General features: G+C 34.2%; 1 protein-coding gene across 2 annotated transcripts in view; it reads right to left on the minus strand.

Moving 5' to 3' along the window:
- Nucleotides 1–1,065: 1,065 nt before the first annotated feature.
- LOC107850858 (GTPase-activating protein skywalker) overlaps nucleotides 1,066–19,238 on the minus strand; it is a 24,589-nt gene continuing 6,416 nt past the window's right edge. Inside the window, exons 2-8 of one of the 2 annotated variants that reach the window (XM_016695648.2) lie at nucleotides 18,105–18,634; nucleotides 17,917–17,989; nucleotides 17,002–17,082; nucleotides 16,849–16,912; nucleotides 16,240–16,327; nucleotides 9,825–9,909; nucleotides 1,066–1,348 (exon numbers count right to left, since the gene is read on the minus strand). In XM_016695648.2, the coding sequence (XP_016551134.1) occupies nucleotides 1,289–1,348; nucleotides 9,825–9,909; nucleotides 16,240–16,327; nucleotides 16,849–16,912; nucleotides 17,002–17,082; nucleotides 17,917–17,989; nucleotides 18,105–18,634 (981 nt within the window). In that variant the 3' untranslated portion in view covers nucleotides 1,066–1,288. Of the gene's footprint in view, nucleotides 1,349–7,598; nucleotides 7,995–9,824; nucleotides 9,910–16,239; nucleotides 16,328–16,848; nucleotides 16,913–17,001; nucleotides 17,083–17,916; nucleotides 17,990–18,104; nucleotides 18,635–19,238 lie in introns of those variants that run through there. The other variant, XM_016695647.2, reaches the window with a different exon arrangement.

Below are 19,238 nucleotides of genomic sequence, written 5' to 3' on the forward strand. Positions count from 1 at the left end.
CTATAACTGGATTTAGACACCTTAATCTTGTCCAGGGTAAAATACGTCTTATAATGGAATTGTGGGGATTAGAAGTGGTCCCTTCGACCCACCTTAGGCCAAGATTTGTGTAGTTCGTGCAAAGCTTTATACGCTTATTATACACCTTGAATATACTTATTGAAGTAATATTGAGGAGATTTGGCCCTAGATGATTAGGATGGGTTGATATTAGGAGATGATGCTTATTGATTATGCTTTTGATCATACTATTGATTATATTTACCATTTTGAGTATCGCGACTGATTATACTATTGATTATATTTATATGTTCATGTCCAAACATTGATTATTATATTGATGATATATTTTCTGATTCGAGCCTGGACATTTACTATGATATGATGATATAAAAATATAGGTCCGAGTCAAGATATTGATGATTGCATTGATAATATAATTAAAGGTTCAAGTCCGGCTTTTGATTATATTTAATTACTAGTTTTAGTTCAACTATGGATTATGATATTGACTATGTGAATACCGGTTCGAGTTAGGATAAGGAGTATGATATTGATAATGGATACTAGCTCTAGTCCCGAAGTAGGAATTGTTGTAATGTGGCATGATTAGGATAAATTCTAGTTGTACCCTGAAAGTTGGTTAATGATGGTGGTTCTGGTTATTCTATTTTTTAGTGTAACCTCCAGGATTATGGGGCCTGCATTTGGTTGTTTACTTTTTCGCACTTATTGTCTTATAGGGTCCAATTTTGTATTTATAATTGCATGTGCTTTTTGTTATCAGTTCCGTTTATTTAATTATTTGTGAACAACGGTGTTGGAGTTAGGTCTATTTCCTTACCTTAACTTAGTTATTTTATCTAGAATTTAGTCATATTTATATCTTGATTTAACTCATTCGGCCAAAGATGCCTAATGAGTACCAGTGGTTTTCATACTCTTACTTGTCATGACCCGATTTATGAGTTATGATGGCACCTACTGTGTCCCACTAGTAGGTAACCCAAACAATAACCCATAGCTAAGAACAATGGGTTAACTTGGTGGAAATGCTCAATAAGATAGAAAAACAGTAACATAATTTATAAATAAACAAGAGATAGAAATAATCCAAGGGTAGCTAATCATAAAGAACCAAATCCCAAAACCTAGTAGAGCCACTACAAGAGCATCTAGTAATAATACAACTCAAATATCTAGTATTGTCAAAAATATCTAGATCAAAACAAACAACACAACACAAAAGATGGAAGGAAATGGGCGACTCTGACTCCAATAGCTCACTCTATCTTCGGATAATAACACAGTACAAGCATCGATCAACGGTGGCAACTAGTATTCGGATCTGCGCCAAAAAGGTACAAAATTGTAGTATGAGTAAAAAAAAATAGGTACTCAGTAGGCATCATCAGTCGACAGAGCTAAATCATGATATAAGTATGATAAAATGCAAGATAATATAACTAAGTCGTGGTAAAGAGGTGAACCTGATAACCGTATGAATATCGTTTTGCATAGATATGTAAATAAACCAAAACAGTAACATAACATAACGTAAAGTATCAACACATGCAATCATAACTATAATATTGGCCCCCATAAGACAATTAGTGGAAAAAAGTAGATAACCCATCACAAGCCCCCATAATCCTGGAAGGTTCTAACAAGATAGTATAACCCACCACCATTATTTATCAACTCTCATGATATAACTATAATCCTTTCATGCCATACCATACCATATCCCTAATTTATCCCTTAGCAACTATTTTTCATATAACCAAACATTAGCACTAATAACTCGTCATCAACAAATCTTAATGCATCAATTAGTCGTCATTTACCCACTAGTCGATATTTATGAACTAGTCACTATTTCACTAGGGTTCATTCATATCATGCCACATTAATATCATTTCCTTATTTTAGGATTAACTATATTCACTATCATTAATCTCACACACTGATATCATACTATCATAACGAGTATATCATCATAGTATAATACATATAGCCGGACTCAAACCGGTATGGATATTCAACAATATCCCAATAAATATCATCATAAACATCATCATGGATATCATTTCCATATAATCACCAATACTATCATTATCATCATCAATATCATAACCATTCTCCGGACTTGAACCGTGTATAAAAAATCAATATCATCATCATTATCTGATCTCAAACATGTATTTATATAGATCATATCATAATTAATATTCGGGCTTATACTAATAATCATATCATTATTATCATAGACAAGAGAATAATCATTAATATAATTAATAAGTATAACATTAAGCATAATCAATAGCCCAATCCATATCCTAATCAATGGCTTAGTAAATATCATAATCAAGGGCTTATCCAATAGCATAATAAATAGCTCATCATATGCTTAATCAATAAGTTATACATAGCACAATTAATAAGATTACTTCCATTGCCAACCCATCATAATCATCAAGTACCATGGCATCTCAAATCACCCTAAATACTCATTTCTTCAATGTACACAAGCATAATGAAGGTCTTCAATGACTAACACAAGTCTTGGTCTAAGATGGGTTTAATTGCCTACTTCTAAATCATCAAAATATTTTATCAAGCAATGTCTACCTCGGACTAGGATAAGTTATCTAAATCCATTATTAGATGTCAAGAAAACCATACTAGTTCTAAGATAGTAATTTCTGCCAATAGAGAGCAACTCAGTCAATTCCACCTGAGGAATTAGGAAGTAGGGTCAATTCTACCCTACACTTAATTGACCAAGGCAATTCCCTCATCAGAAGAGCAACTAAAGCATTGACAACTTAAAAGGAGACTACAAGATCAACTTTACCTAAGGTAATGATCAACTAGGCTAATTATGCTGAATGCGATATCCAAAATAGCCTAAATGATCCAATTAATCATAAGTATCACAAATTATAATAGTAACACCGAAAACTCATCCCAAATCTAACACAATATCATCAACATACTATGAATTATGTCAAACCAACAATGGGTAAAACCTAGCCTACCTAGATGTCGAAAAAAGCTCAAAAGATATGCTAAATCACTATTTTCCCATCCCAGAAGCTTCCACAAGATGCCAAGCTTTCAAAATCATATTTTTACTTATCAATAGGAGAATATTGATACCCATATTCCACCATTGTGCTTTGGATATCAAAATTAAATCAAAAACCCTATGGTTCCCACTTATGAAATTCGTATTTCTGAAACCAACCCAATGTTTCCTCATGCTCAAGGAATCATTACCCTAATAAATGAGAGAAATTTGAGCTAATATGGGGGTAAAACCAAGGCTCCAAGGTTTTGAGAATTTGAACAAGAAATAGGAAATTCTACCATGAAAAAGATGAAATCTTACAAAAGATTGGAAAATAATCACCTAAACAAGCATTATCCAAGCTACCAAATCACTCACAAGCTCCAATTTAAAGATATCTCTTTATTTATGGTTTTAGCTCTCTTGGAATAGATGAAGAATCGGCAAATCATGTAAAAAAAGGTCTATTTATACCATGCCAGGTTTTTGGGTATCACAATCACGATCACTATACAAAACAATAGGGCCAGAAGCCACTTTCTCGACATCATTTAATCGTGGTCGCAGTCCTGGTCAGCTGGCCAAGGAATCTTTTTTGCAATGCAATATATCACGATCATTGCACTTGGTGCCTGCCTAGGGTATTGCTATCAAGACCTATAATGACCCTTCAAGTCATTTTTCATAGTTCAAAGTTCGGCAAAGTTCGGTTAAGTGGCCAAAGTTCGGCTAAGAAACATGTGCAAAAGTCACCAATTTCGCTAAAGCAACACTTTCACGCTTAAGCAGTGACCACTTAAGAGACCTAGTGTCCGCTTAAGCGACACCTGGTACTAATAAATTCCCTACTTAGCATGTTTTCTCTTATTTTTCACCCATTTCCAAGAGAGTAGAACCCTAGAAGGTGTGAAAACTTGGGAGAAACATTAGTGGGTGATTTTGTGGCATTCATAAGCTTGAATAACTCGTTTCTTCTTTGAATTCTTGGTAAGTTTTCATCAATTTCATGGTTAATATCTCATAATTTCCCCAAAATCCCTAGAATGTTAGTGGCTTGATCGTAGCACTATTTGAGCTCGGAATTCACCCATTCTCGGGGGTAAATGTTTCTTGAGCATAGAGGGACGTGTTGTCATTTGCGATTTCGCGAGTGGGCTGATGTGCTATAGAAATATAGAACTTTCGATATGAAGATATGTAAGTTTCTTAGGTTGTATTGTTAGATATGACGCATTTTGGGTATGTTTTGCAGGAAACTAGGTTTGGATGCTAAGTTCATTAAAAAGATGAAAAATGATGCTTTTGGCCACTTTTTTGATCAATCTTGGGTATTCGTGATATTTTTTGGATTATTTGTGACCAAAGCATGTGCTAGAACTGAAGAAGAGATTAAAAAGGACTTTCGGCACCTACCTATGTCAACGTGCGGACTGTATGTAGCACATGTGGATTGTATGTGGGCAAAGCATGTGTCATAAGTCCAAAATCCTGAGAGCAGAAGCTGCAGAAAATTTTTCCTGTCCATGGGTGGCTACATGCGCCCAACCTCAGGCCGTATATGCCACATGAACCTAAGGCCTGGCCACATATGGACATCATATGTGGCCACTGACACTTTTTTGTCTTTTTTCGTCCAGATTTTGATTTTAGGGTTTCCTCATGTACCATAAATATACCTAATGTGTTTTTCAGTAGAAGTTACACACTCTTGACACTTACAAATCTATTCTGATTCTGAAATTTATTTTTGGTCTTGAAATTCTCTTATATTGATTTCGGTTGATTAATTTAGTTACGTTTTTGGGTAAAATTACTTGTGATTATTGTGATTTCATCTTATGCTTTCAATTATGAATGTTATTAATTATTTCACAAGCATGAGCGGCTAAAAACCCTTAGCTAGGGTTGTAGAAACCCTAGCGGATTGATGAAGTAGGAGAAGTGCTATTGTTGTTCTGAACCAATACCCATGAATGCATTGTAGTATCTTCACTTTAATAGTTATCTTAACGGTTATAAATGTTAGGATCCCACCTAGATTATTGCTACTTACTCCAAAAGAGGAGTAGTGACTAGGAAAAGATAATGACAACAATAATTTAAAGTTTAGCTGTCGATCCACGCTATTAGGTATTATCTTAGTAAGATGGTTAGCTTTCATCTAATAACTAGAGACTCAAAAAGTAATAGTTAACTGGTATCAAGATAAAGGTTATTAAGGCGACATCCTGAGGCTCAAAAGGTGAAGGGTAAAATCTGTCAGCTCGTCCAAAAAAATGTTGATGGTACATAACTTATCGATTTTGCATGCAAAGTATTGGGCTGGTTCAATAAAGCACGATAAGCCTACGGAGTTGAGAAGTCAGGGGGAACACAATCTTAGTGTTACTTACGACTAATTACAACCGAAGTTGATATTCGTCACTTGTTCGATATTGCTACTCAACCCCCCCTCCCCGATTTACTTTTTTAGTTCTGCCCATTAGTTACAACAACTGAGAGCCATGATTCCACGTATTCCCTTAGGATTCTACCCCAACCTTTGTTGGGTTACAATATTTGATAGCGACCGCATAATCCTCAGAGTGAAGGTATATCTTGGGTGTTATCATGAGCCCCACATAAGATTTCTTACGTGATTTTAGATTTGAAGCACAAAAGTGCAATATGGTTATCATTGTTCTTGTATTAATGAATAGAATATGATTTTGATAGTGGCATTTTGCGGAAGCTTCTCAAGAGAGAAAATCGACGGTTTAGTAAATTTTCATACTTTTTTTCAGCGTCCAGGTAGGTTAGGTTTATCTTCCTCATAGATTAAGCTAAGTAGAACATTATGATTTATGCTAGATATGGGATGGAAATAAGGTATTGAATATATAATTGGTATAATTAGCATTATTTGAACTGTTTAACCTATTAAGGAACCATAATTTAGGCGTAATTGACGTAGTTGCTCATGTGTTAGGTAAAATTACTATCTTAGGGCCAATAGTGGCTTGTTTAACATCTAGAAGGAAATTTAGATACCCTACCTTAGTTTCAAGGTAAAATTTGCCTTAGAATGAAATTTGGGGATTAGAAGTGAGTCCTCCGACCCACCTTAAACCAAGACTTTGTTAGCTCCTTGTAGACTTTATGGGCATAGTATATCTTTAAAATGCTTATGTTAGAATTTGAAGAGATTGGATACATGATGCTTAAGATAATTTGGTACTTAGGAGTTGGTGCTACTACCAAGCCAAGTTCGATGATTTATTGATATTGAGTTCTGATTTAAGTCTGATAATTAGTGACATGAGTGTTAGTTCAAGTCCGGCAAATAATGATGATATGAGTTCCAGTTCGAGTCCGGCATTGAGAGGTTATTTATGATATGTTATGGCATGAACGGATTCATGGTTATAGTTTAATGTTCGGTAAATTTATGAAACTTCGATTATTTACCTCCTTGATTGCATACTCCGGGCTTATGGGCCCGCGTTGAGTTATTTACTTTTTCTGACTTACTGACTTTTGGGGGCCTGTCTAGTAGTATTAATTATGCTTTCTTTCATATTATATCTGTTCTGGTTATTTCTTCACAGTGTTGGAGCTTATTTTCAGATTTGCCCTTTTACCTTAGTTTATTTATCTTGCATCTTTATCGTACTCATATCATGATATAACCCAATTGGCCGATGATGCCTATTGAGTACCCGTGGTTTTGATACTCATACTACACTTCTGTACCTTTTGGGTGCAAATTTGAGTACTAGTGGTCGTTGTCGATGTGATGATCGTGTTGAGTTGAGTTCGGAGATAGGGTGGGCTCTCAAAATCGGAGTTGCCCTTTTTCTTCTACTATTTATGTGTAGTGTTTCACTATTCAAGACTAATTTATATTGACTACTACAATACTTATGTTCCTTGTTGCTAGTGGCTCTTGTACCAACACTACTAGGTCGTGGGATGTTATTTCAATTTTATCTCTCTTTCAGACTATTATTATTATTTTATTATTATTGTAAGTCTTTACTTGCAAATATCCGGCCTTCACGCCTTTTGCTACCAAATTAGTTCATTGTTTATAGCTTTGGACTACGATTTGACTTACCTGGTAGGATAAAGTAGGTGTCATCATGACTCGTAAATCAAATCGTGACAGTTCACTCAACGTAAAGTAACATGGCCACCATTAAAATGTGTCAGATGGTCAAAATAATCCCTACAGAAAATGGTTTTATCAAGTCTCGTCCTATTGACTAGGTTTCTGTATATTTGCAATTACCATATGTTATACATTTAACTCATCTGTAGCACCGTGGTTGATCAGCCACTCACATAGTTGAGCCCTATTTTCGCACCAAACTGTAACTAAAGACATCAAATTGATTAGCGTCATGACTACTTTACAAATTCAAGTAGAAATTCGCTTTTCATACATGGGAAATAGCTTGAGACGTTTAATTTGAAACAACACCAGGAGGTGGTTTTGTCTCTACCAAAAATACAACTGGTAAAAAGAGGAAATCAATGCATGAAATGAAGAAAAAGAAAAGAAAAGAAAAAACATTAGAAGCATCACAGCACGTTAGCCTCGGTTTCTGGAGAACAGTTTACTGAATATTTTCAGTTGGCTCTCAAGTTCGTTCTCATAGCAAATATGAAGCAAAGGGCATATTTTCAAAATCATTCACTATACATGTAAAGTAACACATCTATATAATGTAACATTGTTGTTGAACACGTGAAAAGATATGTACAAAACCTATCTTGTATTCCGCATGGTGCACAACCATGGGCACCAAACAGAAACGAGCATTTAGAGTGGAAGGCAAGCATCTGAAAGCTGTGTTTACCAGCGGCAAATTCCAGGTGTCTCTGTTCGCAAAATAGAAACCATCTCTTCGTACTTTGAAGAATATACAAAGCCCCATAACTGCATGGCACGTGATAAATGCATATTGAACTCAAAAGTTAAATTCTCATGATAAATGCATATTGTTGAGTTGCAACAAGGGTGACATTCAGAGTTGCAAGAACTACCGAGGTATTAAGTTGTTGAGTCACACGATGAAAATTTGGTAGAGGGTGGTTGAGCAAAGGTTGAGCAGGATTGTGTCTATTTCTGAGAATCAATTTGGATTTATGTTTGGTCGCTCGACGATAGAGGTAATTCACCTTGTGTGGAGATTGGTGGAGCAGTATAGGGAGAGGAAGAGGGACTTACACGTGGTGTTCATCGACCTGGAAAAGGTGTACGACAAAATCCTTAGGAAGGTTTTTTTGGAGATGCTTGGAGGCTGAGAGGGGTCCCGGTAGCGTACATCATATCAATTAAGGATATGTATGATGGATTGAAGACTCGGGTGAGGACGGTGGAAGGAAATTCAGAGCATTTCCCTGCCTTAACAGGGTTGTACCAGGGATCAACTCTTAGCCAGTTTTTATTCGCATTGGTGATGGATGTGTTGATGCGACGTATCCAAGGAAAGATGCCTTGGTGTATGCTATTTGCGGATGATGTAGTTTTGATTGATGAGACGCAGTGGGGCGTTAATGATAAATTGGAGGTTTGGAGACACCCTGGAGTCTAAAGGGTTCAGGTTGAGTAGGACCAAGACGGAGGACTTGAAATGCAAGTTTAATGACTCGAGGTAGGAATACAAGGCGGAACTGGAGATGGATTCTCAGGTTGTTTGTAAGAGGGATAGTCTTAAGTATTTTGGGTTTATGATTCAGGGAAATGGAGAGATTACGAGAATGTCTCTCACCGTATTGGGGCAGGATGGATGAAATGGAGGCTCGCCTCAGGAGTTTTGTATAATAAGAAGGTACCTCCCAAGCTTAAAGCAAATTCTATAGCGTTGTAGTCCGCCCGACCATGCTGTATAGAGCGGAGTGTCAAGAACTCTCACATGCAAAAGTTGAAAGTGGCAGAAATGAGGATGTTGCGTTGGATGTGTGGACTTACTAGGGGTGACAGGGTTAGGAATGAGACTATTTGAGAGAATGTAGGAGTGACGTCGGTGGAGGACAAGATGCGGTAGGTGAGGTTGAGATGATTTGGGTATGTGATGAGAAAGGACACTGATGACCCAGTTCGTAGGTGTGAGAGGTTGGTCGTGGATGGTTTTAGGCGGGGTAGATGTAGGCCGAAAAAATACTGGAGAGAGCTGATTAAACGTGATATGGAACAGTTACAGCTTACGGAGCACATGACCCTAGATAGGAAGATATGGAGGACGCAGATTAAGGTAGAGAGCTAGTGCGTGTGGGTGAGTAATAGTCTGTAGTTAGAAGTGCTTTGGTGTAGCTTGGCTAGTAGTCTCAGGGCTTTGTACATAGGTTGGAGCTTCTAGTTAAGAGGGTTGGGGGGAGGTGTGTGCCTTTGGTTGCTAGTGTATAGTATTACTTTGTGGGTGTCGTTTATTTCATCTTGTTTCATGTTTTATAACGACTTTGTTAGCTGTTCTTCTACCCTGAGCCAGGGGTCTATCGGAAACAGCCTCTCTACTTTTTCGGAGGTAGGGTATGGACTGCGTAAATTTTACCCTCCCCAGACCCCACCATATGGAAATATACTATACTGGATTTTTTTTATTTGTTGTTGTTGTTGCACACTTGAAAGGGAAATTCTCATATAGCTAAGTGCAACAAACTGCCGCGACAGGTACATGCATGTACATAAACAGACCTGTATATGCACAATGCAAAAACAAAATGTGCACGCGTGCAAACACACATCGAGATACAGTTGCAAGACTACCTCAACTTCCTTAACTTCAAAGTCTTCCGTATGTGCCAAACAAGAGTTTCCATAAGTTTCTGATGTTGCACTTGAACCTGTTAGCCTGGAGAAGTCAACAAATTAATCCCTTCATCCTGTATTCTATAAACTGAACAGCGCATAGACGTCGAAGTTTGTTGAGCTACTATATCTGAGTCAAAGATATCTTTAGAATTAGCTTCCCCTTGTTTTTAAACTATGGGTAATAAAGGGAATAAGTTGTATCATAAGATTTGATTCTAAATTAAATATATTAAGACAAAAAGGTCACGCTCATGTCGACAATGATGATATTTGTGAACTTGAGTTTAATGAGAAGAAAAAATATCTTGTCATGGAAACCTAAAATGGGACAATGGAAGGAGGTAACTTCCAAGGAACTGTGTGACATTTGATTTCCCTCTTATTTCTCCCTTTATTGGAGGACATTATTAGGAGGACATTATTATTATATATAAGAAGAGCCAACTTCAACATGGTCGCTTTTTGGAATTTAATGAAATGTTGAGGCCATTTTAGTCTTTTTAGAAGAAAAATCTGCTAAAAAAATTTGTCTTTTGTGCTATGTTAGTTGTTCCTTATTAATAACTTTAAAAAATGCTCACAATTTTTCATTTAATTACAGACCATGCACTTAAAAAAGGGCCACCTTATTCTATTTATTTACAAGATTGCCCTCCAAGCTACATTTAAATATGGGTGGGTCCCACGGTACTTTCCAACTTTGCAATTTTATTACTGTGAGAGATAAACATAATGCACTATCCAATAATATTTAATAACATCATATTTTGTATATGCAAAATATAGCATCTTAAATTTAAGTAATTTAATAATATAATAATTTTATCTCAATTAATAGCAACTACATATTTAAAGTAAATCAATTTTATTATTTTAACTGACTTTAATATTAAAAATTATTTTTTTTTGCTTATTTATTTTAGTAAATTTAAATTTTAAAATTATTTTTTCTTATATGGAAATACTAATATTTAAACTTAACATTAAATTTTTAAAATACAAAATTAAGAAATTAAATTTAATAAAATAAATTCTTAATGAATATTTTTCTTAAGATTTGTATAGGGTCAATATGTATCAAATTAAAAAAAAAAAAAATATATATATATATATATATATATATATATATATATATATATATATTTTATTATTGTGAAAGATAAACATAATGCACTATCTAATAATGTTTAACAACATCATATTTTGTATATGCAAAATGTAGCATCTTAAATTTAAGTAATTTAATAATATAATAATTTTATCTTAATTAATTGCAACTAGATATTTAAAGTAAATCAATTTTATTATTTTAATTGACTTTTATATTCAAAATTAATTTTTTTTACTTATTTATTTTAGTAAATTTAAATTTTAAAATTATTGTTATTCTTATATAGAAATACTAATATTTAAACTTAACTTTAAAATTTTAAAGTACAAAATTAATAAATTAAATCTAATAAAAAAAATTCCTAATGAATATTTTCTTAAGATTTGTATAGAGTCAATATGTATCAAGAAAAAAAGAAATAAAGAAAAATATATAATAAAATTTTATTATTGTGAGAGATAGACATAATGCATAATCCAAAAATGTTTAATAATATCATATTTTGTCTATGCAAAATATAGCATCTCATATTTAATTAATATACTACTCCGATGAGTCATCGATGATTACTATTAGATATGATAAAATTATGTTAAGTTTTATAGGAGTAACATAATCAATCGCTCTTAATTAATTATTATGAGTCATCTAGGTATTAAGAAAATAAATAATATTTAATAAAAAGATAAACTAAACATAAAATGTAAAATTAACTCTTGATGTTCTAAATTAAATTGCCGTCCTTCAAACAATGATTTTACTATACCACCCTTTATTAAAAGTCATTTATGTATTAGAAATTAAGAATAACAAAATGATATGTCAACATAAAAAATTTGATTGACTATCAAAATTATATTAGTGTCATATAAATTGGGACGAGATAGAGAAAGATATAAAGCAACATATATTATTTGAAAATGAAATTAAAAGTACTATAAATAACAATAATTAACAAAAATTTTAAAAAAATTGATTGATTGCCAAAATTTTATCTGTGCCGCACAAATTTGGATGAAGAGACTATTCATATCTTATTGAAAAATTATGTAAAAGATATTATAAATCAGATAATTAATAATTTTAAAAATTTAAAAATATAAAATATTTAGCTGACTCTCGAAATTATATCATTGTCACTTAAATTGAAATAGAAGAAAAAGTATTATAAATCATAATAATTAAAAACTTAAATTATTTTAATGATTAATTATCTAAATTCTCTTTAAATCACATAAGTTGAAATTAAAAAAAATATATATAGGATCCGTGCTAGCACGGGTCGTGCATATCCAGTTATTTATGGGTAAATCTCAAGAATAGACCCAAATTGGGGTGGCTTTCAAATTTTAGCTCTAAATTAAAAAATTTCTTAAAATAGCCTTTACCTATTAACTAATATTTTTTTGGAAGAAATTGTCCCTCACCAATGGAGTAAATTACATAAATAATCCCCATAATGAATAACAACTCCATATTTATATCTTTCAGCTTTTATTTTTTTTCTCTTTTTAATTTTATTTTGATTTTTATTTTTTCTTTTCTTCTTTTATTTTTGATTTTTCTGAACCCTTACTTTTTTCTTTTTTTTTTCTTTTTTATTTTACTTTGATTTTTTATTTTTTCTTTCCCTTCTTTTTTGTTTTTTTTAGTTTTTCTCAACTCTTACTTTTTTTTTTACACCTCTCAGCATCCACTTTTATAAAACAAAAATTTTTTTATTTTTCTTTGATTCTTATTTTTTCTTTTTTCTCGACCTTTATTTTTATTTAATCTTTTATTTTTATTTTTATCAACCTTTATTTTTTTTCATTATCTCTCAACTTCTGCATTTTCTTTGATTTTTATTTTTTTAACATTTTTCTTCTGTTTTTGCAATTTTTATTATTTTTGTTCTTTTCTTCAATTTCTTCCATTCAGTTGACACTATCACATTATAAAGGCAAGACTTAAGACTTTCAAACAACAAGTTGTGTTTCATGGGCAAGAGTTCACACTACCACATTGTAGAGGCAAGACTTATGACTTGAAAACAACAAGTTATGTTTCATGGGCAAGAGTTGACACTACCACATTGTATTTTGATTTATGAGATGTTTTATAACTCTTATCTTACTCTTATCTTAGAGGCAAGACTTAGCTCAGAGACTTTCAAACAACAAATTATGCCCCACGGGAAAGAGTTGACTCTATCACGTTATGTTTTCATTTATGAGATGCTCTACAACTATTGTCATAGTTAGAGTCAAGATTTAGCTCAAAGACTTTCAACTACAAATTATGCCCCCACGGGCAAGAGTTGACTCTACCATGTTATGTTTTCATTTATGAGATGTTCTACAACTATTGTCTTAGAGGCAAAACTTACTTCAAAGACTTTCAAACTACAAATTATGCCCCACGAGTAAGAGTTGACTCTGCCACGTTATGTTTTCATTTGTTCTACAACTGTTGTCTTAGAGGCAAGACTCAGCTCAAGGACTATCAAACTACAAATTATGCCCTACGGGCAAGAGTTGACTCTACCACGTTATGTTTTTATTTGTTCTACAACTGTTGTCTTAGAGGCAAGACTCAGCTCAAGGACTTTCAAACTACAAATTATGCCCCACGGGCAAGAGTTCATTCTACCACGTTATGTTTTCATTTATGAGATGTTCTACAACTATTGCCTTAGAGGCAAGACTCAACTCAAGGACTTTCAAACTACAAATTATGCCCCACGGGCAAGATTGACTCTACCACGTTATGTTTTTATTTATGAGATGTTCTAGAACTATTGCCTTAGAGACAAGACTCATCTCAAGGACTTTCAACTACAAATTATGTCTCACGAACAAGAATTGACTCTACCATGTTATGTTTTCATTTATGAGATGTTCTACAACTATGCCTTAGAGGCAAGACTCAACTCAAGGATTTTCAAACTACAAATTATGCCCCACGGGCAAAAGTTGACACTATCACGTTAGTCTTCATTTATGAGATGTTCTACAACTCTTGTATTAGAGGTAAGACTTAACTCAAGAACTTTCAAATAATAAATTATGCCTCACGGGCAAGAATTGACACTACCATGGTATGTCTTTATTTATGAGATATTCTACAACTCTCGCCTTAGAGGCATGACTTATCCCAATAATTTTCAAACAAGTTACATATATTGGGCAAGAGTCAACACTAACACATTGTGTTTTTTATTTATGAAACGATCTATAACTATTGTCTTAGAGGTAAGACTCAGCCTAAGGACCATCAAACAATAAGTTATGCCCCACGGACAAGAGTTGACACCACCACATTATGTATTGATTTATGAGATGTTTTATAACTCTTATCTTAGAGGCAAGACTTAGACCAAGGACTTTCAAGTAACGGGTTGTGCCCTATGGGCAAGAGTTGACTTACCACATTGTGTTTGATTTATGAGACCTTAGAGGCAAGATTTAACCCAAAGACTTTCAAATAACAAGTTTATCTCATGGGTAAAAGTTGCCACTATCACATTATTTTTTTATTTATAAGATGTTCTACAACTCTTGCTTTAGAGACAAGACTTAGCTCAAGGACTTTTAAACAACAAGTTACGCTCCACGGATAAGATTTGACACTACTACATTGTGTCGTAATTTATGAGATGTTTTATAAATCAAGAACTTTTAAACAACAAGTTATGCCCCATGGGTAAGTGTTGACACTACCACATTATGTCTTGATTTGTGAAATGATCTATAACTCTTGCATTAAAGGTTCGAATTGGACTTTCAAACAATAAGTTACGCCCCATGGGTCATGGGCTAGAGTTGATACTACCGTATCGTGTCTTGATTTATGAGATATTCTACAACTCTTGCTTTAGAGGCAAGACTTAGCCGACAAGTTACACCCCGTGGACATGAGTTAACGCTATCATATTGCGTCTTGATTTATGTGATGCTCTATTAGTCTTGCTTCTAAGACAAAACGTAGCCCAAGAACCTCCCAAAAGAACAAGTTACGCCCAATAAACAAGTGTTGACACTACCACATTGTTTTTTTATTTATGAGATGTTCTATAACTCTTGTTTTAGAAGCAAGACGTAACTCAAGGATTTACAAACAACAAGTTATGCTCCACAAGCAAGACTTGACACTACCACATTGTGCCTTGATTTATGAGTTGTTCTATAATTTTTGTCTTAGAGGTAAAACTTATCCCAAAGAATTTCCTAACAACAATTCATGCTCTTAAATTTACTTTGATATCAAAAAAAGAAGATCCCTTTGCGGATTATCTAATCTTTTATTTATTAACAAAATAGAGTAAAAATTGAGAAAAAAAAAAAAACAATCAAACAAATAGAGAAATGAATAAAAAGAGATTGAGAAAAAAGAAGGCAAGAAAAAAATAAAGATGAAGAAAAAAGCAAAAAATTAAAAAAATTGAGAAAAACAAAAATGAGAGGAAAAAATAAAAATAAAGTTTGAGAAAAATGAGGGAAAAAAAATAATAAAAACCAAAAATAAAAGAAAAATAAAGGTTGAGACAAATGAATTAAAAGAAAAAAAATGTAGAAATAGATAATGTTCGAGAAAAAAGAAAAAGAGAAAATACTCTATTACCACCTTGAGCTATACGCGAAAAGACTAAGACACACGCGAACTTTAGGAGGGTCCTATTACTCCCCTGGACTAATTAAAATCGTATTTTTGACAACCTTAGTGCCTACGTGGCACATACGTGACACAATATACTGAAGGGTCCACGTAGGCACATGCGTGCCATGTATGTGCCACGTAGGCACTAAGATTGTCAAAAATATGATTTTAATTAGTCGAGGGGATAACAGGACCCTCCTAAAGTTTGTGTGTGTCTCAGCCTTTTCGCGTATAGTTCAAGATGGTAATAGAGCATTTTCCCAAAGAGAAAAATAAAGATTCAGACAAATGAATTAAAACATGAAAATAAAATTAAAGGAAAAAATAAAAAAAAGTGAAAATAATAGAAATAAAAATAGAATTTGAGAGACAAATAAGTATGAAAAGTTTAAAAATATTTGAGGTGTAGATGGCAAAATTGTACTTGTACTATACTAAAAAGGGAAGGAAAACTAGTCTTTAAAAACTTTTCTTATTGGGGTCAAAAATCCAAAGCCACCCATTATTGAGGCTATAACATATAATTTCCGGGGTATTAAGATACAAGTAGGAAGCAGTCAAAAAGAATACATATATAAAGCAATGAAATAAGAATCAAAATTAAAGCGAAGGAACTCTTACAGATCCCCATCTAAGTAGAGCGCAAAATGGCCACCGCCTCCCAAAGCTAAATACTCCGTGGAGCAGACAGTGAAGTACCGATTGACACCTACTTAGCGACAATGTCAATGTCATAAGTAATTGATTTGACAATTCCAAACGGTTCTAAGGCTGATAGAAAAACAATATCATAAATACCAAAAGGAATTGAATAATCAAAGGCAGAAGCAGAAACAGTTCCAGTCATGCCAGGATAGGGATAATAGTGATTTCAGAGAGAATTAAATGACTAGATCATTACATCTTTGATATCAACTAAGAAATCTATATTTCATAGCTTGTATGGTTATACTGCTATCACCAGCTAAAATTTTCATCATCTTAAGATGACAGTACATCAGGTAACCAATGTTTCAAACCCAAAGTTTCCCATAAGAGGACCCCAATTTCAGTTCTCCTTTTGATCATCAATACCACAAAACAGAAAAGGATAAGAATATGCTGAACCAGCCCACTCTTGTCCGGATGTTAATAAATAAATTGGTTAGCAACAGCAAACAAAAACAAAGAACAGAAATTTGCTCTCCAAACTTTAAACGTCAGGTAGAAGTTCAAGGAAAAGGGAGATACCTGTGGGACGAAATATGACTGGTTGGCCAGATACATTTGAGAAAACAAATGAATTATTTGTACCCTGTCAAATACCAAAATCAAAATCAAGACGTCGACAAATGGAAACTCAAAGACAAAGGTGACATGTTTTAGTATTCTGCTCCAAATTACCTGATATCTTCTCTTCGTCATTGGCTTTAAAGGTGCATCAACTAGCCCACCAAATACAGCACCTTTACGGTCCCCCACAACCTATAAGATTTGAACGACATGAGAGAAACACAACTAGAGTCTCCAACACATTTAACAATCAGTAAGTCTCGTCTTAATGACTGTCCACCATTCACAGTGACAGAAAAACAAAAGATACCAAACATGGACAGGAGTGCCTTTAACTTAAATATAGCAGAGAGAGAAGAGAGAGAGAGCACTCAAACTCATGCCAAAAGAACAACCAGCTAGAAATCAAAATCTAAAGTGACAAATATACAACCCTTTGACTTCAAAAATGGCACACATGACACATCAACTTCAGAGGCGTTTCCAGCTCATAATCTATCATTTTTATTTATTCAAAACCATAGCACTAACCCAGAAATCTTGAGTTCCAGAAATATCAGAAGGGATAAATTACCATATTATGAGTTTATCAGCCAACAGAAGCATTGGTTAAGTCTTGTTATGAAACAATGACCCCTTGTCCTTTCAGCGACAGATTTATAATCTAGATGACCCATACTTTATTTCTGAAAATATGATTTGGACTGCAACAACAGAGCTAATAAGTTTGTGCATAAAAAGACTCTGGAGTATTTGACCATCTATTAATAAAAGAGCTGGTCCTATTCCACATACAAGCAAGCATGGGAATTCTACTCTTTTGTAAGTTCAAACAGATTCTGATAAAGGCAAAGGAGATTATCTGGTGGTTTCCTGACAAAAGAACATTAACAATTATTCATTCATACCATAAGCAATAAAACAATTGTTCAAAATGTAAATCATAACTATTCTTCGATGTGTAACTCCGGGTACATCATTCTTTATGAGAAATACATATCTATCTACAAGTTTCCTGTTAATTACCAGCAGACTGATGCCCGACCAGAGTAAGCTTCTCCTATATAAAGTTGAGAGTGATATTCCATTCCTCCATGTACTGAAAAACAAAAGAAATGAGAAGTTAAAGCCTATGAAAAATTGGAAAGTAGGAGAGAAAATAAGTATAAAGCTGCTAAAAAGCATTCAAATTTAATACAGCTCAGGATCCCTACCTGTATAACAAGACCCACTTTCTGTCCTGCACAAGCACAGGCAGTGCTGCATAAAGAGCAATCCGTGCCTTCTCAGAGAGGAGCACTGAAGGCTCAGAAGTTTCCGGAAGATTGTTCAGAAGAAGTTTCTTATTCATATCTTCCAAAGGTATCTGATCACCACCAGAAACTTTAGAATTACTTCCATCATCAAACACCATCTCAGAGCTGCACTTGGCCGAACCCTGATTTCTAAAGCCTCCTAATCTAGCAACTTGGTGAAGAGCTCTGCCGAGGGACTGTTTACCCCTGGAAAATATAGCTTTTCTTCTACAAGGCTCCTTCATTGTAAGTTCAGGTATTGACTCAGCACTATCGTCTTGCTTATCATATTTTCCACTAGTGTTAGATTTCCTCTCAGCTCCCGAGGTCGATAATAGAGAGTATATAAATGCCGAGAAAGATGATGTATCAGGACCATCATCTAGATCCTTGGAATCTTCCTCTGCATTTGACTCATGCTTACTTCCATCAGAATCAGATTCATCTTCCTAAAGAAATATAAGAAAAATTATTAGCATACAATTTTAGATTAACTAAATTTACGGTTTGGAGAAAATGGGAAATATCATAAAACCACTCCATTGCCCTCAAGTGTATGATGCATACCAAATGCCCCAATATTCATGATGTTATCTACACTGCATCTTCATCTCAAAAAGGACGGTGAATATTAAGAAGTGCTTATGATGCTGCACTTCTTGGGATGAGGAGGGGCGCCGATGCCCCAGTTCGTAGGTGTGAGAGGTTGGCCTTGGAGGGTTTCAGGCGGGGTAGGGGGAGGCCGAAGAAATATTGGAGAGAGGTGATTAGACATGACATGGAGCAGTTACAACTTACTGAGGACATGACCCTTGATAAAAAGGTTTGGAGGACACATATTAGGATAGAGGGCTAGTGCGTGTGGTTGAGTCTTAGGCAGTAGTTAGGAGTGTTGTGGTGTAGCTTTGCTAGTAGTCTTAGGGCCTTGTGCATGGGGTAGAGCTCCTACTGCCTTTGGTTTGTTAGTGTATAATATTGCTTTGTGAGTATTGTCCATCTGTGTTTTCTCCTTGTTTCATGATTTATGATTACTTTGATTACTGTCTTTTTGTC

The sequence above is a fragment of the Capsicum annuum genome, chromosome 12 (genome assembly GCF_002878395.1).
Source record: "Capsicum annuum cultivar UCD-10X-F1 chromosome 12, UCD10Xv1.1, whole genome shotgun sequence".
NCBI lineage: Eukaryota > Viridiplantae > Streptophyta > Magnoliopsida > Solanales > Solanaceae > Capsicum > Capsicum annuum.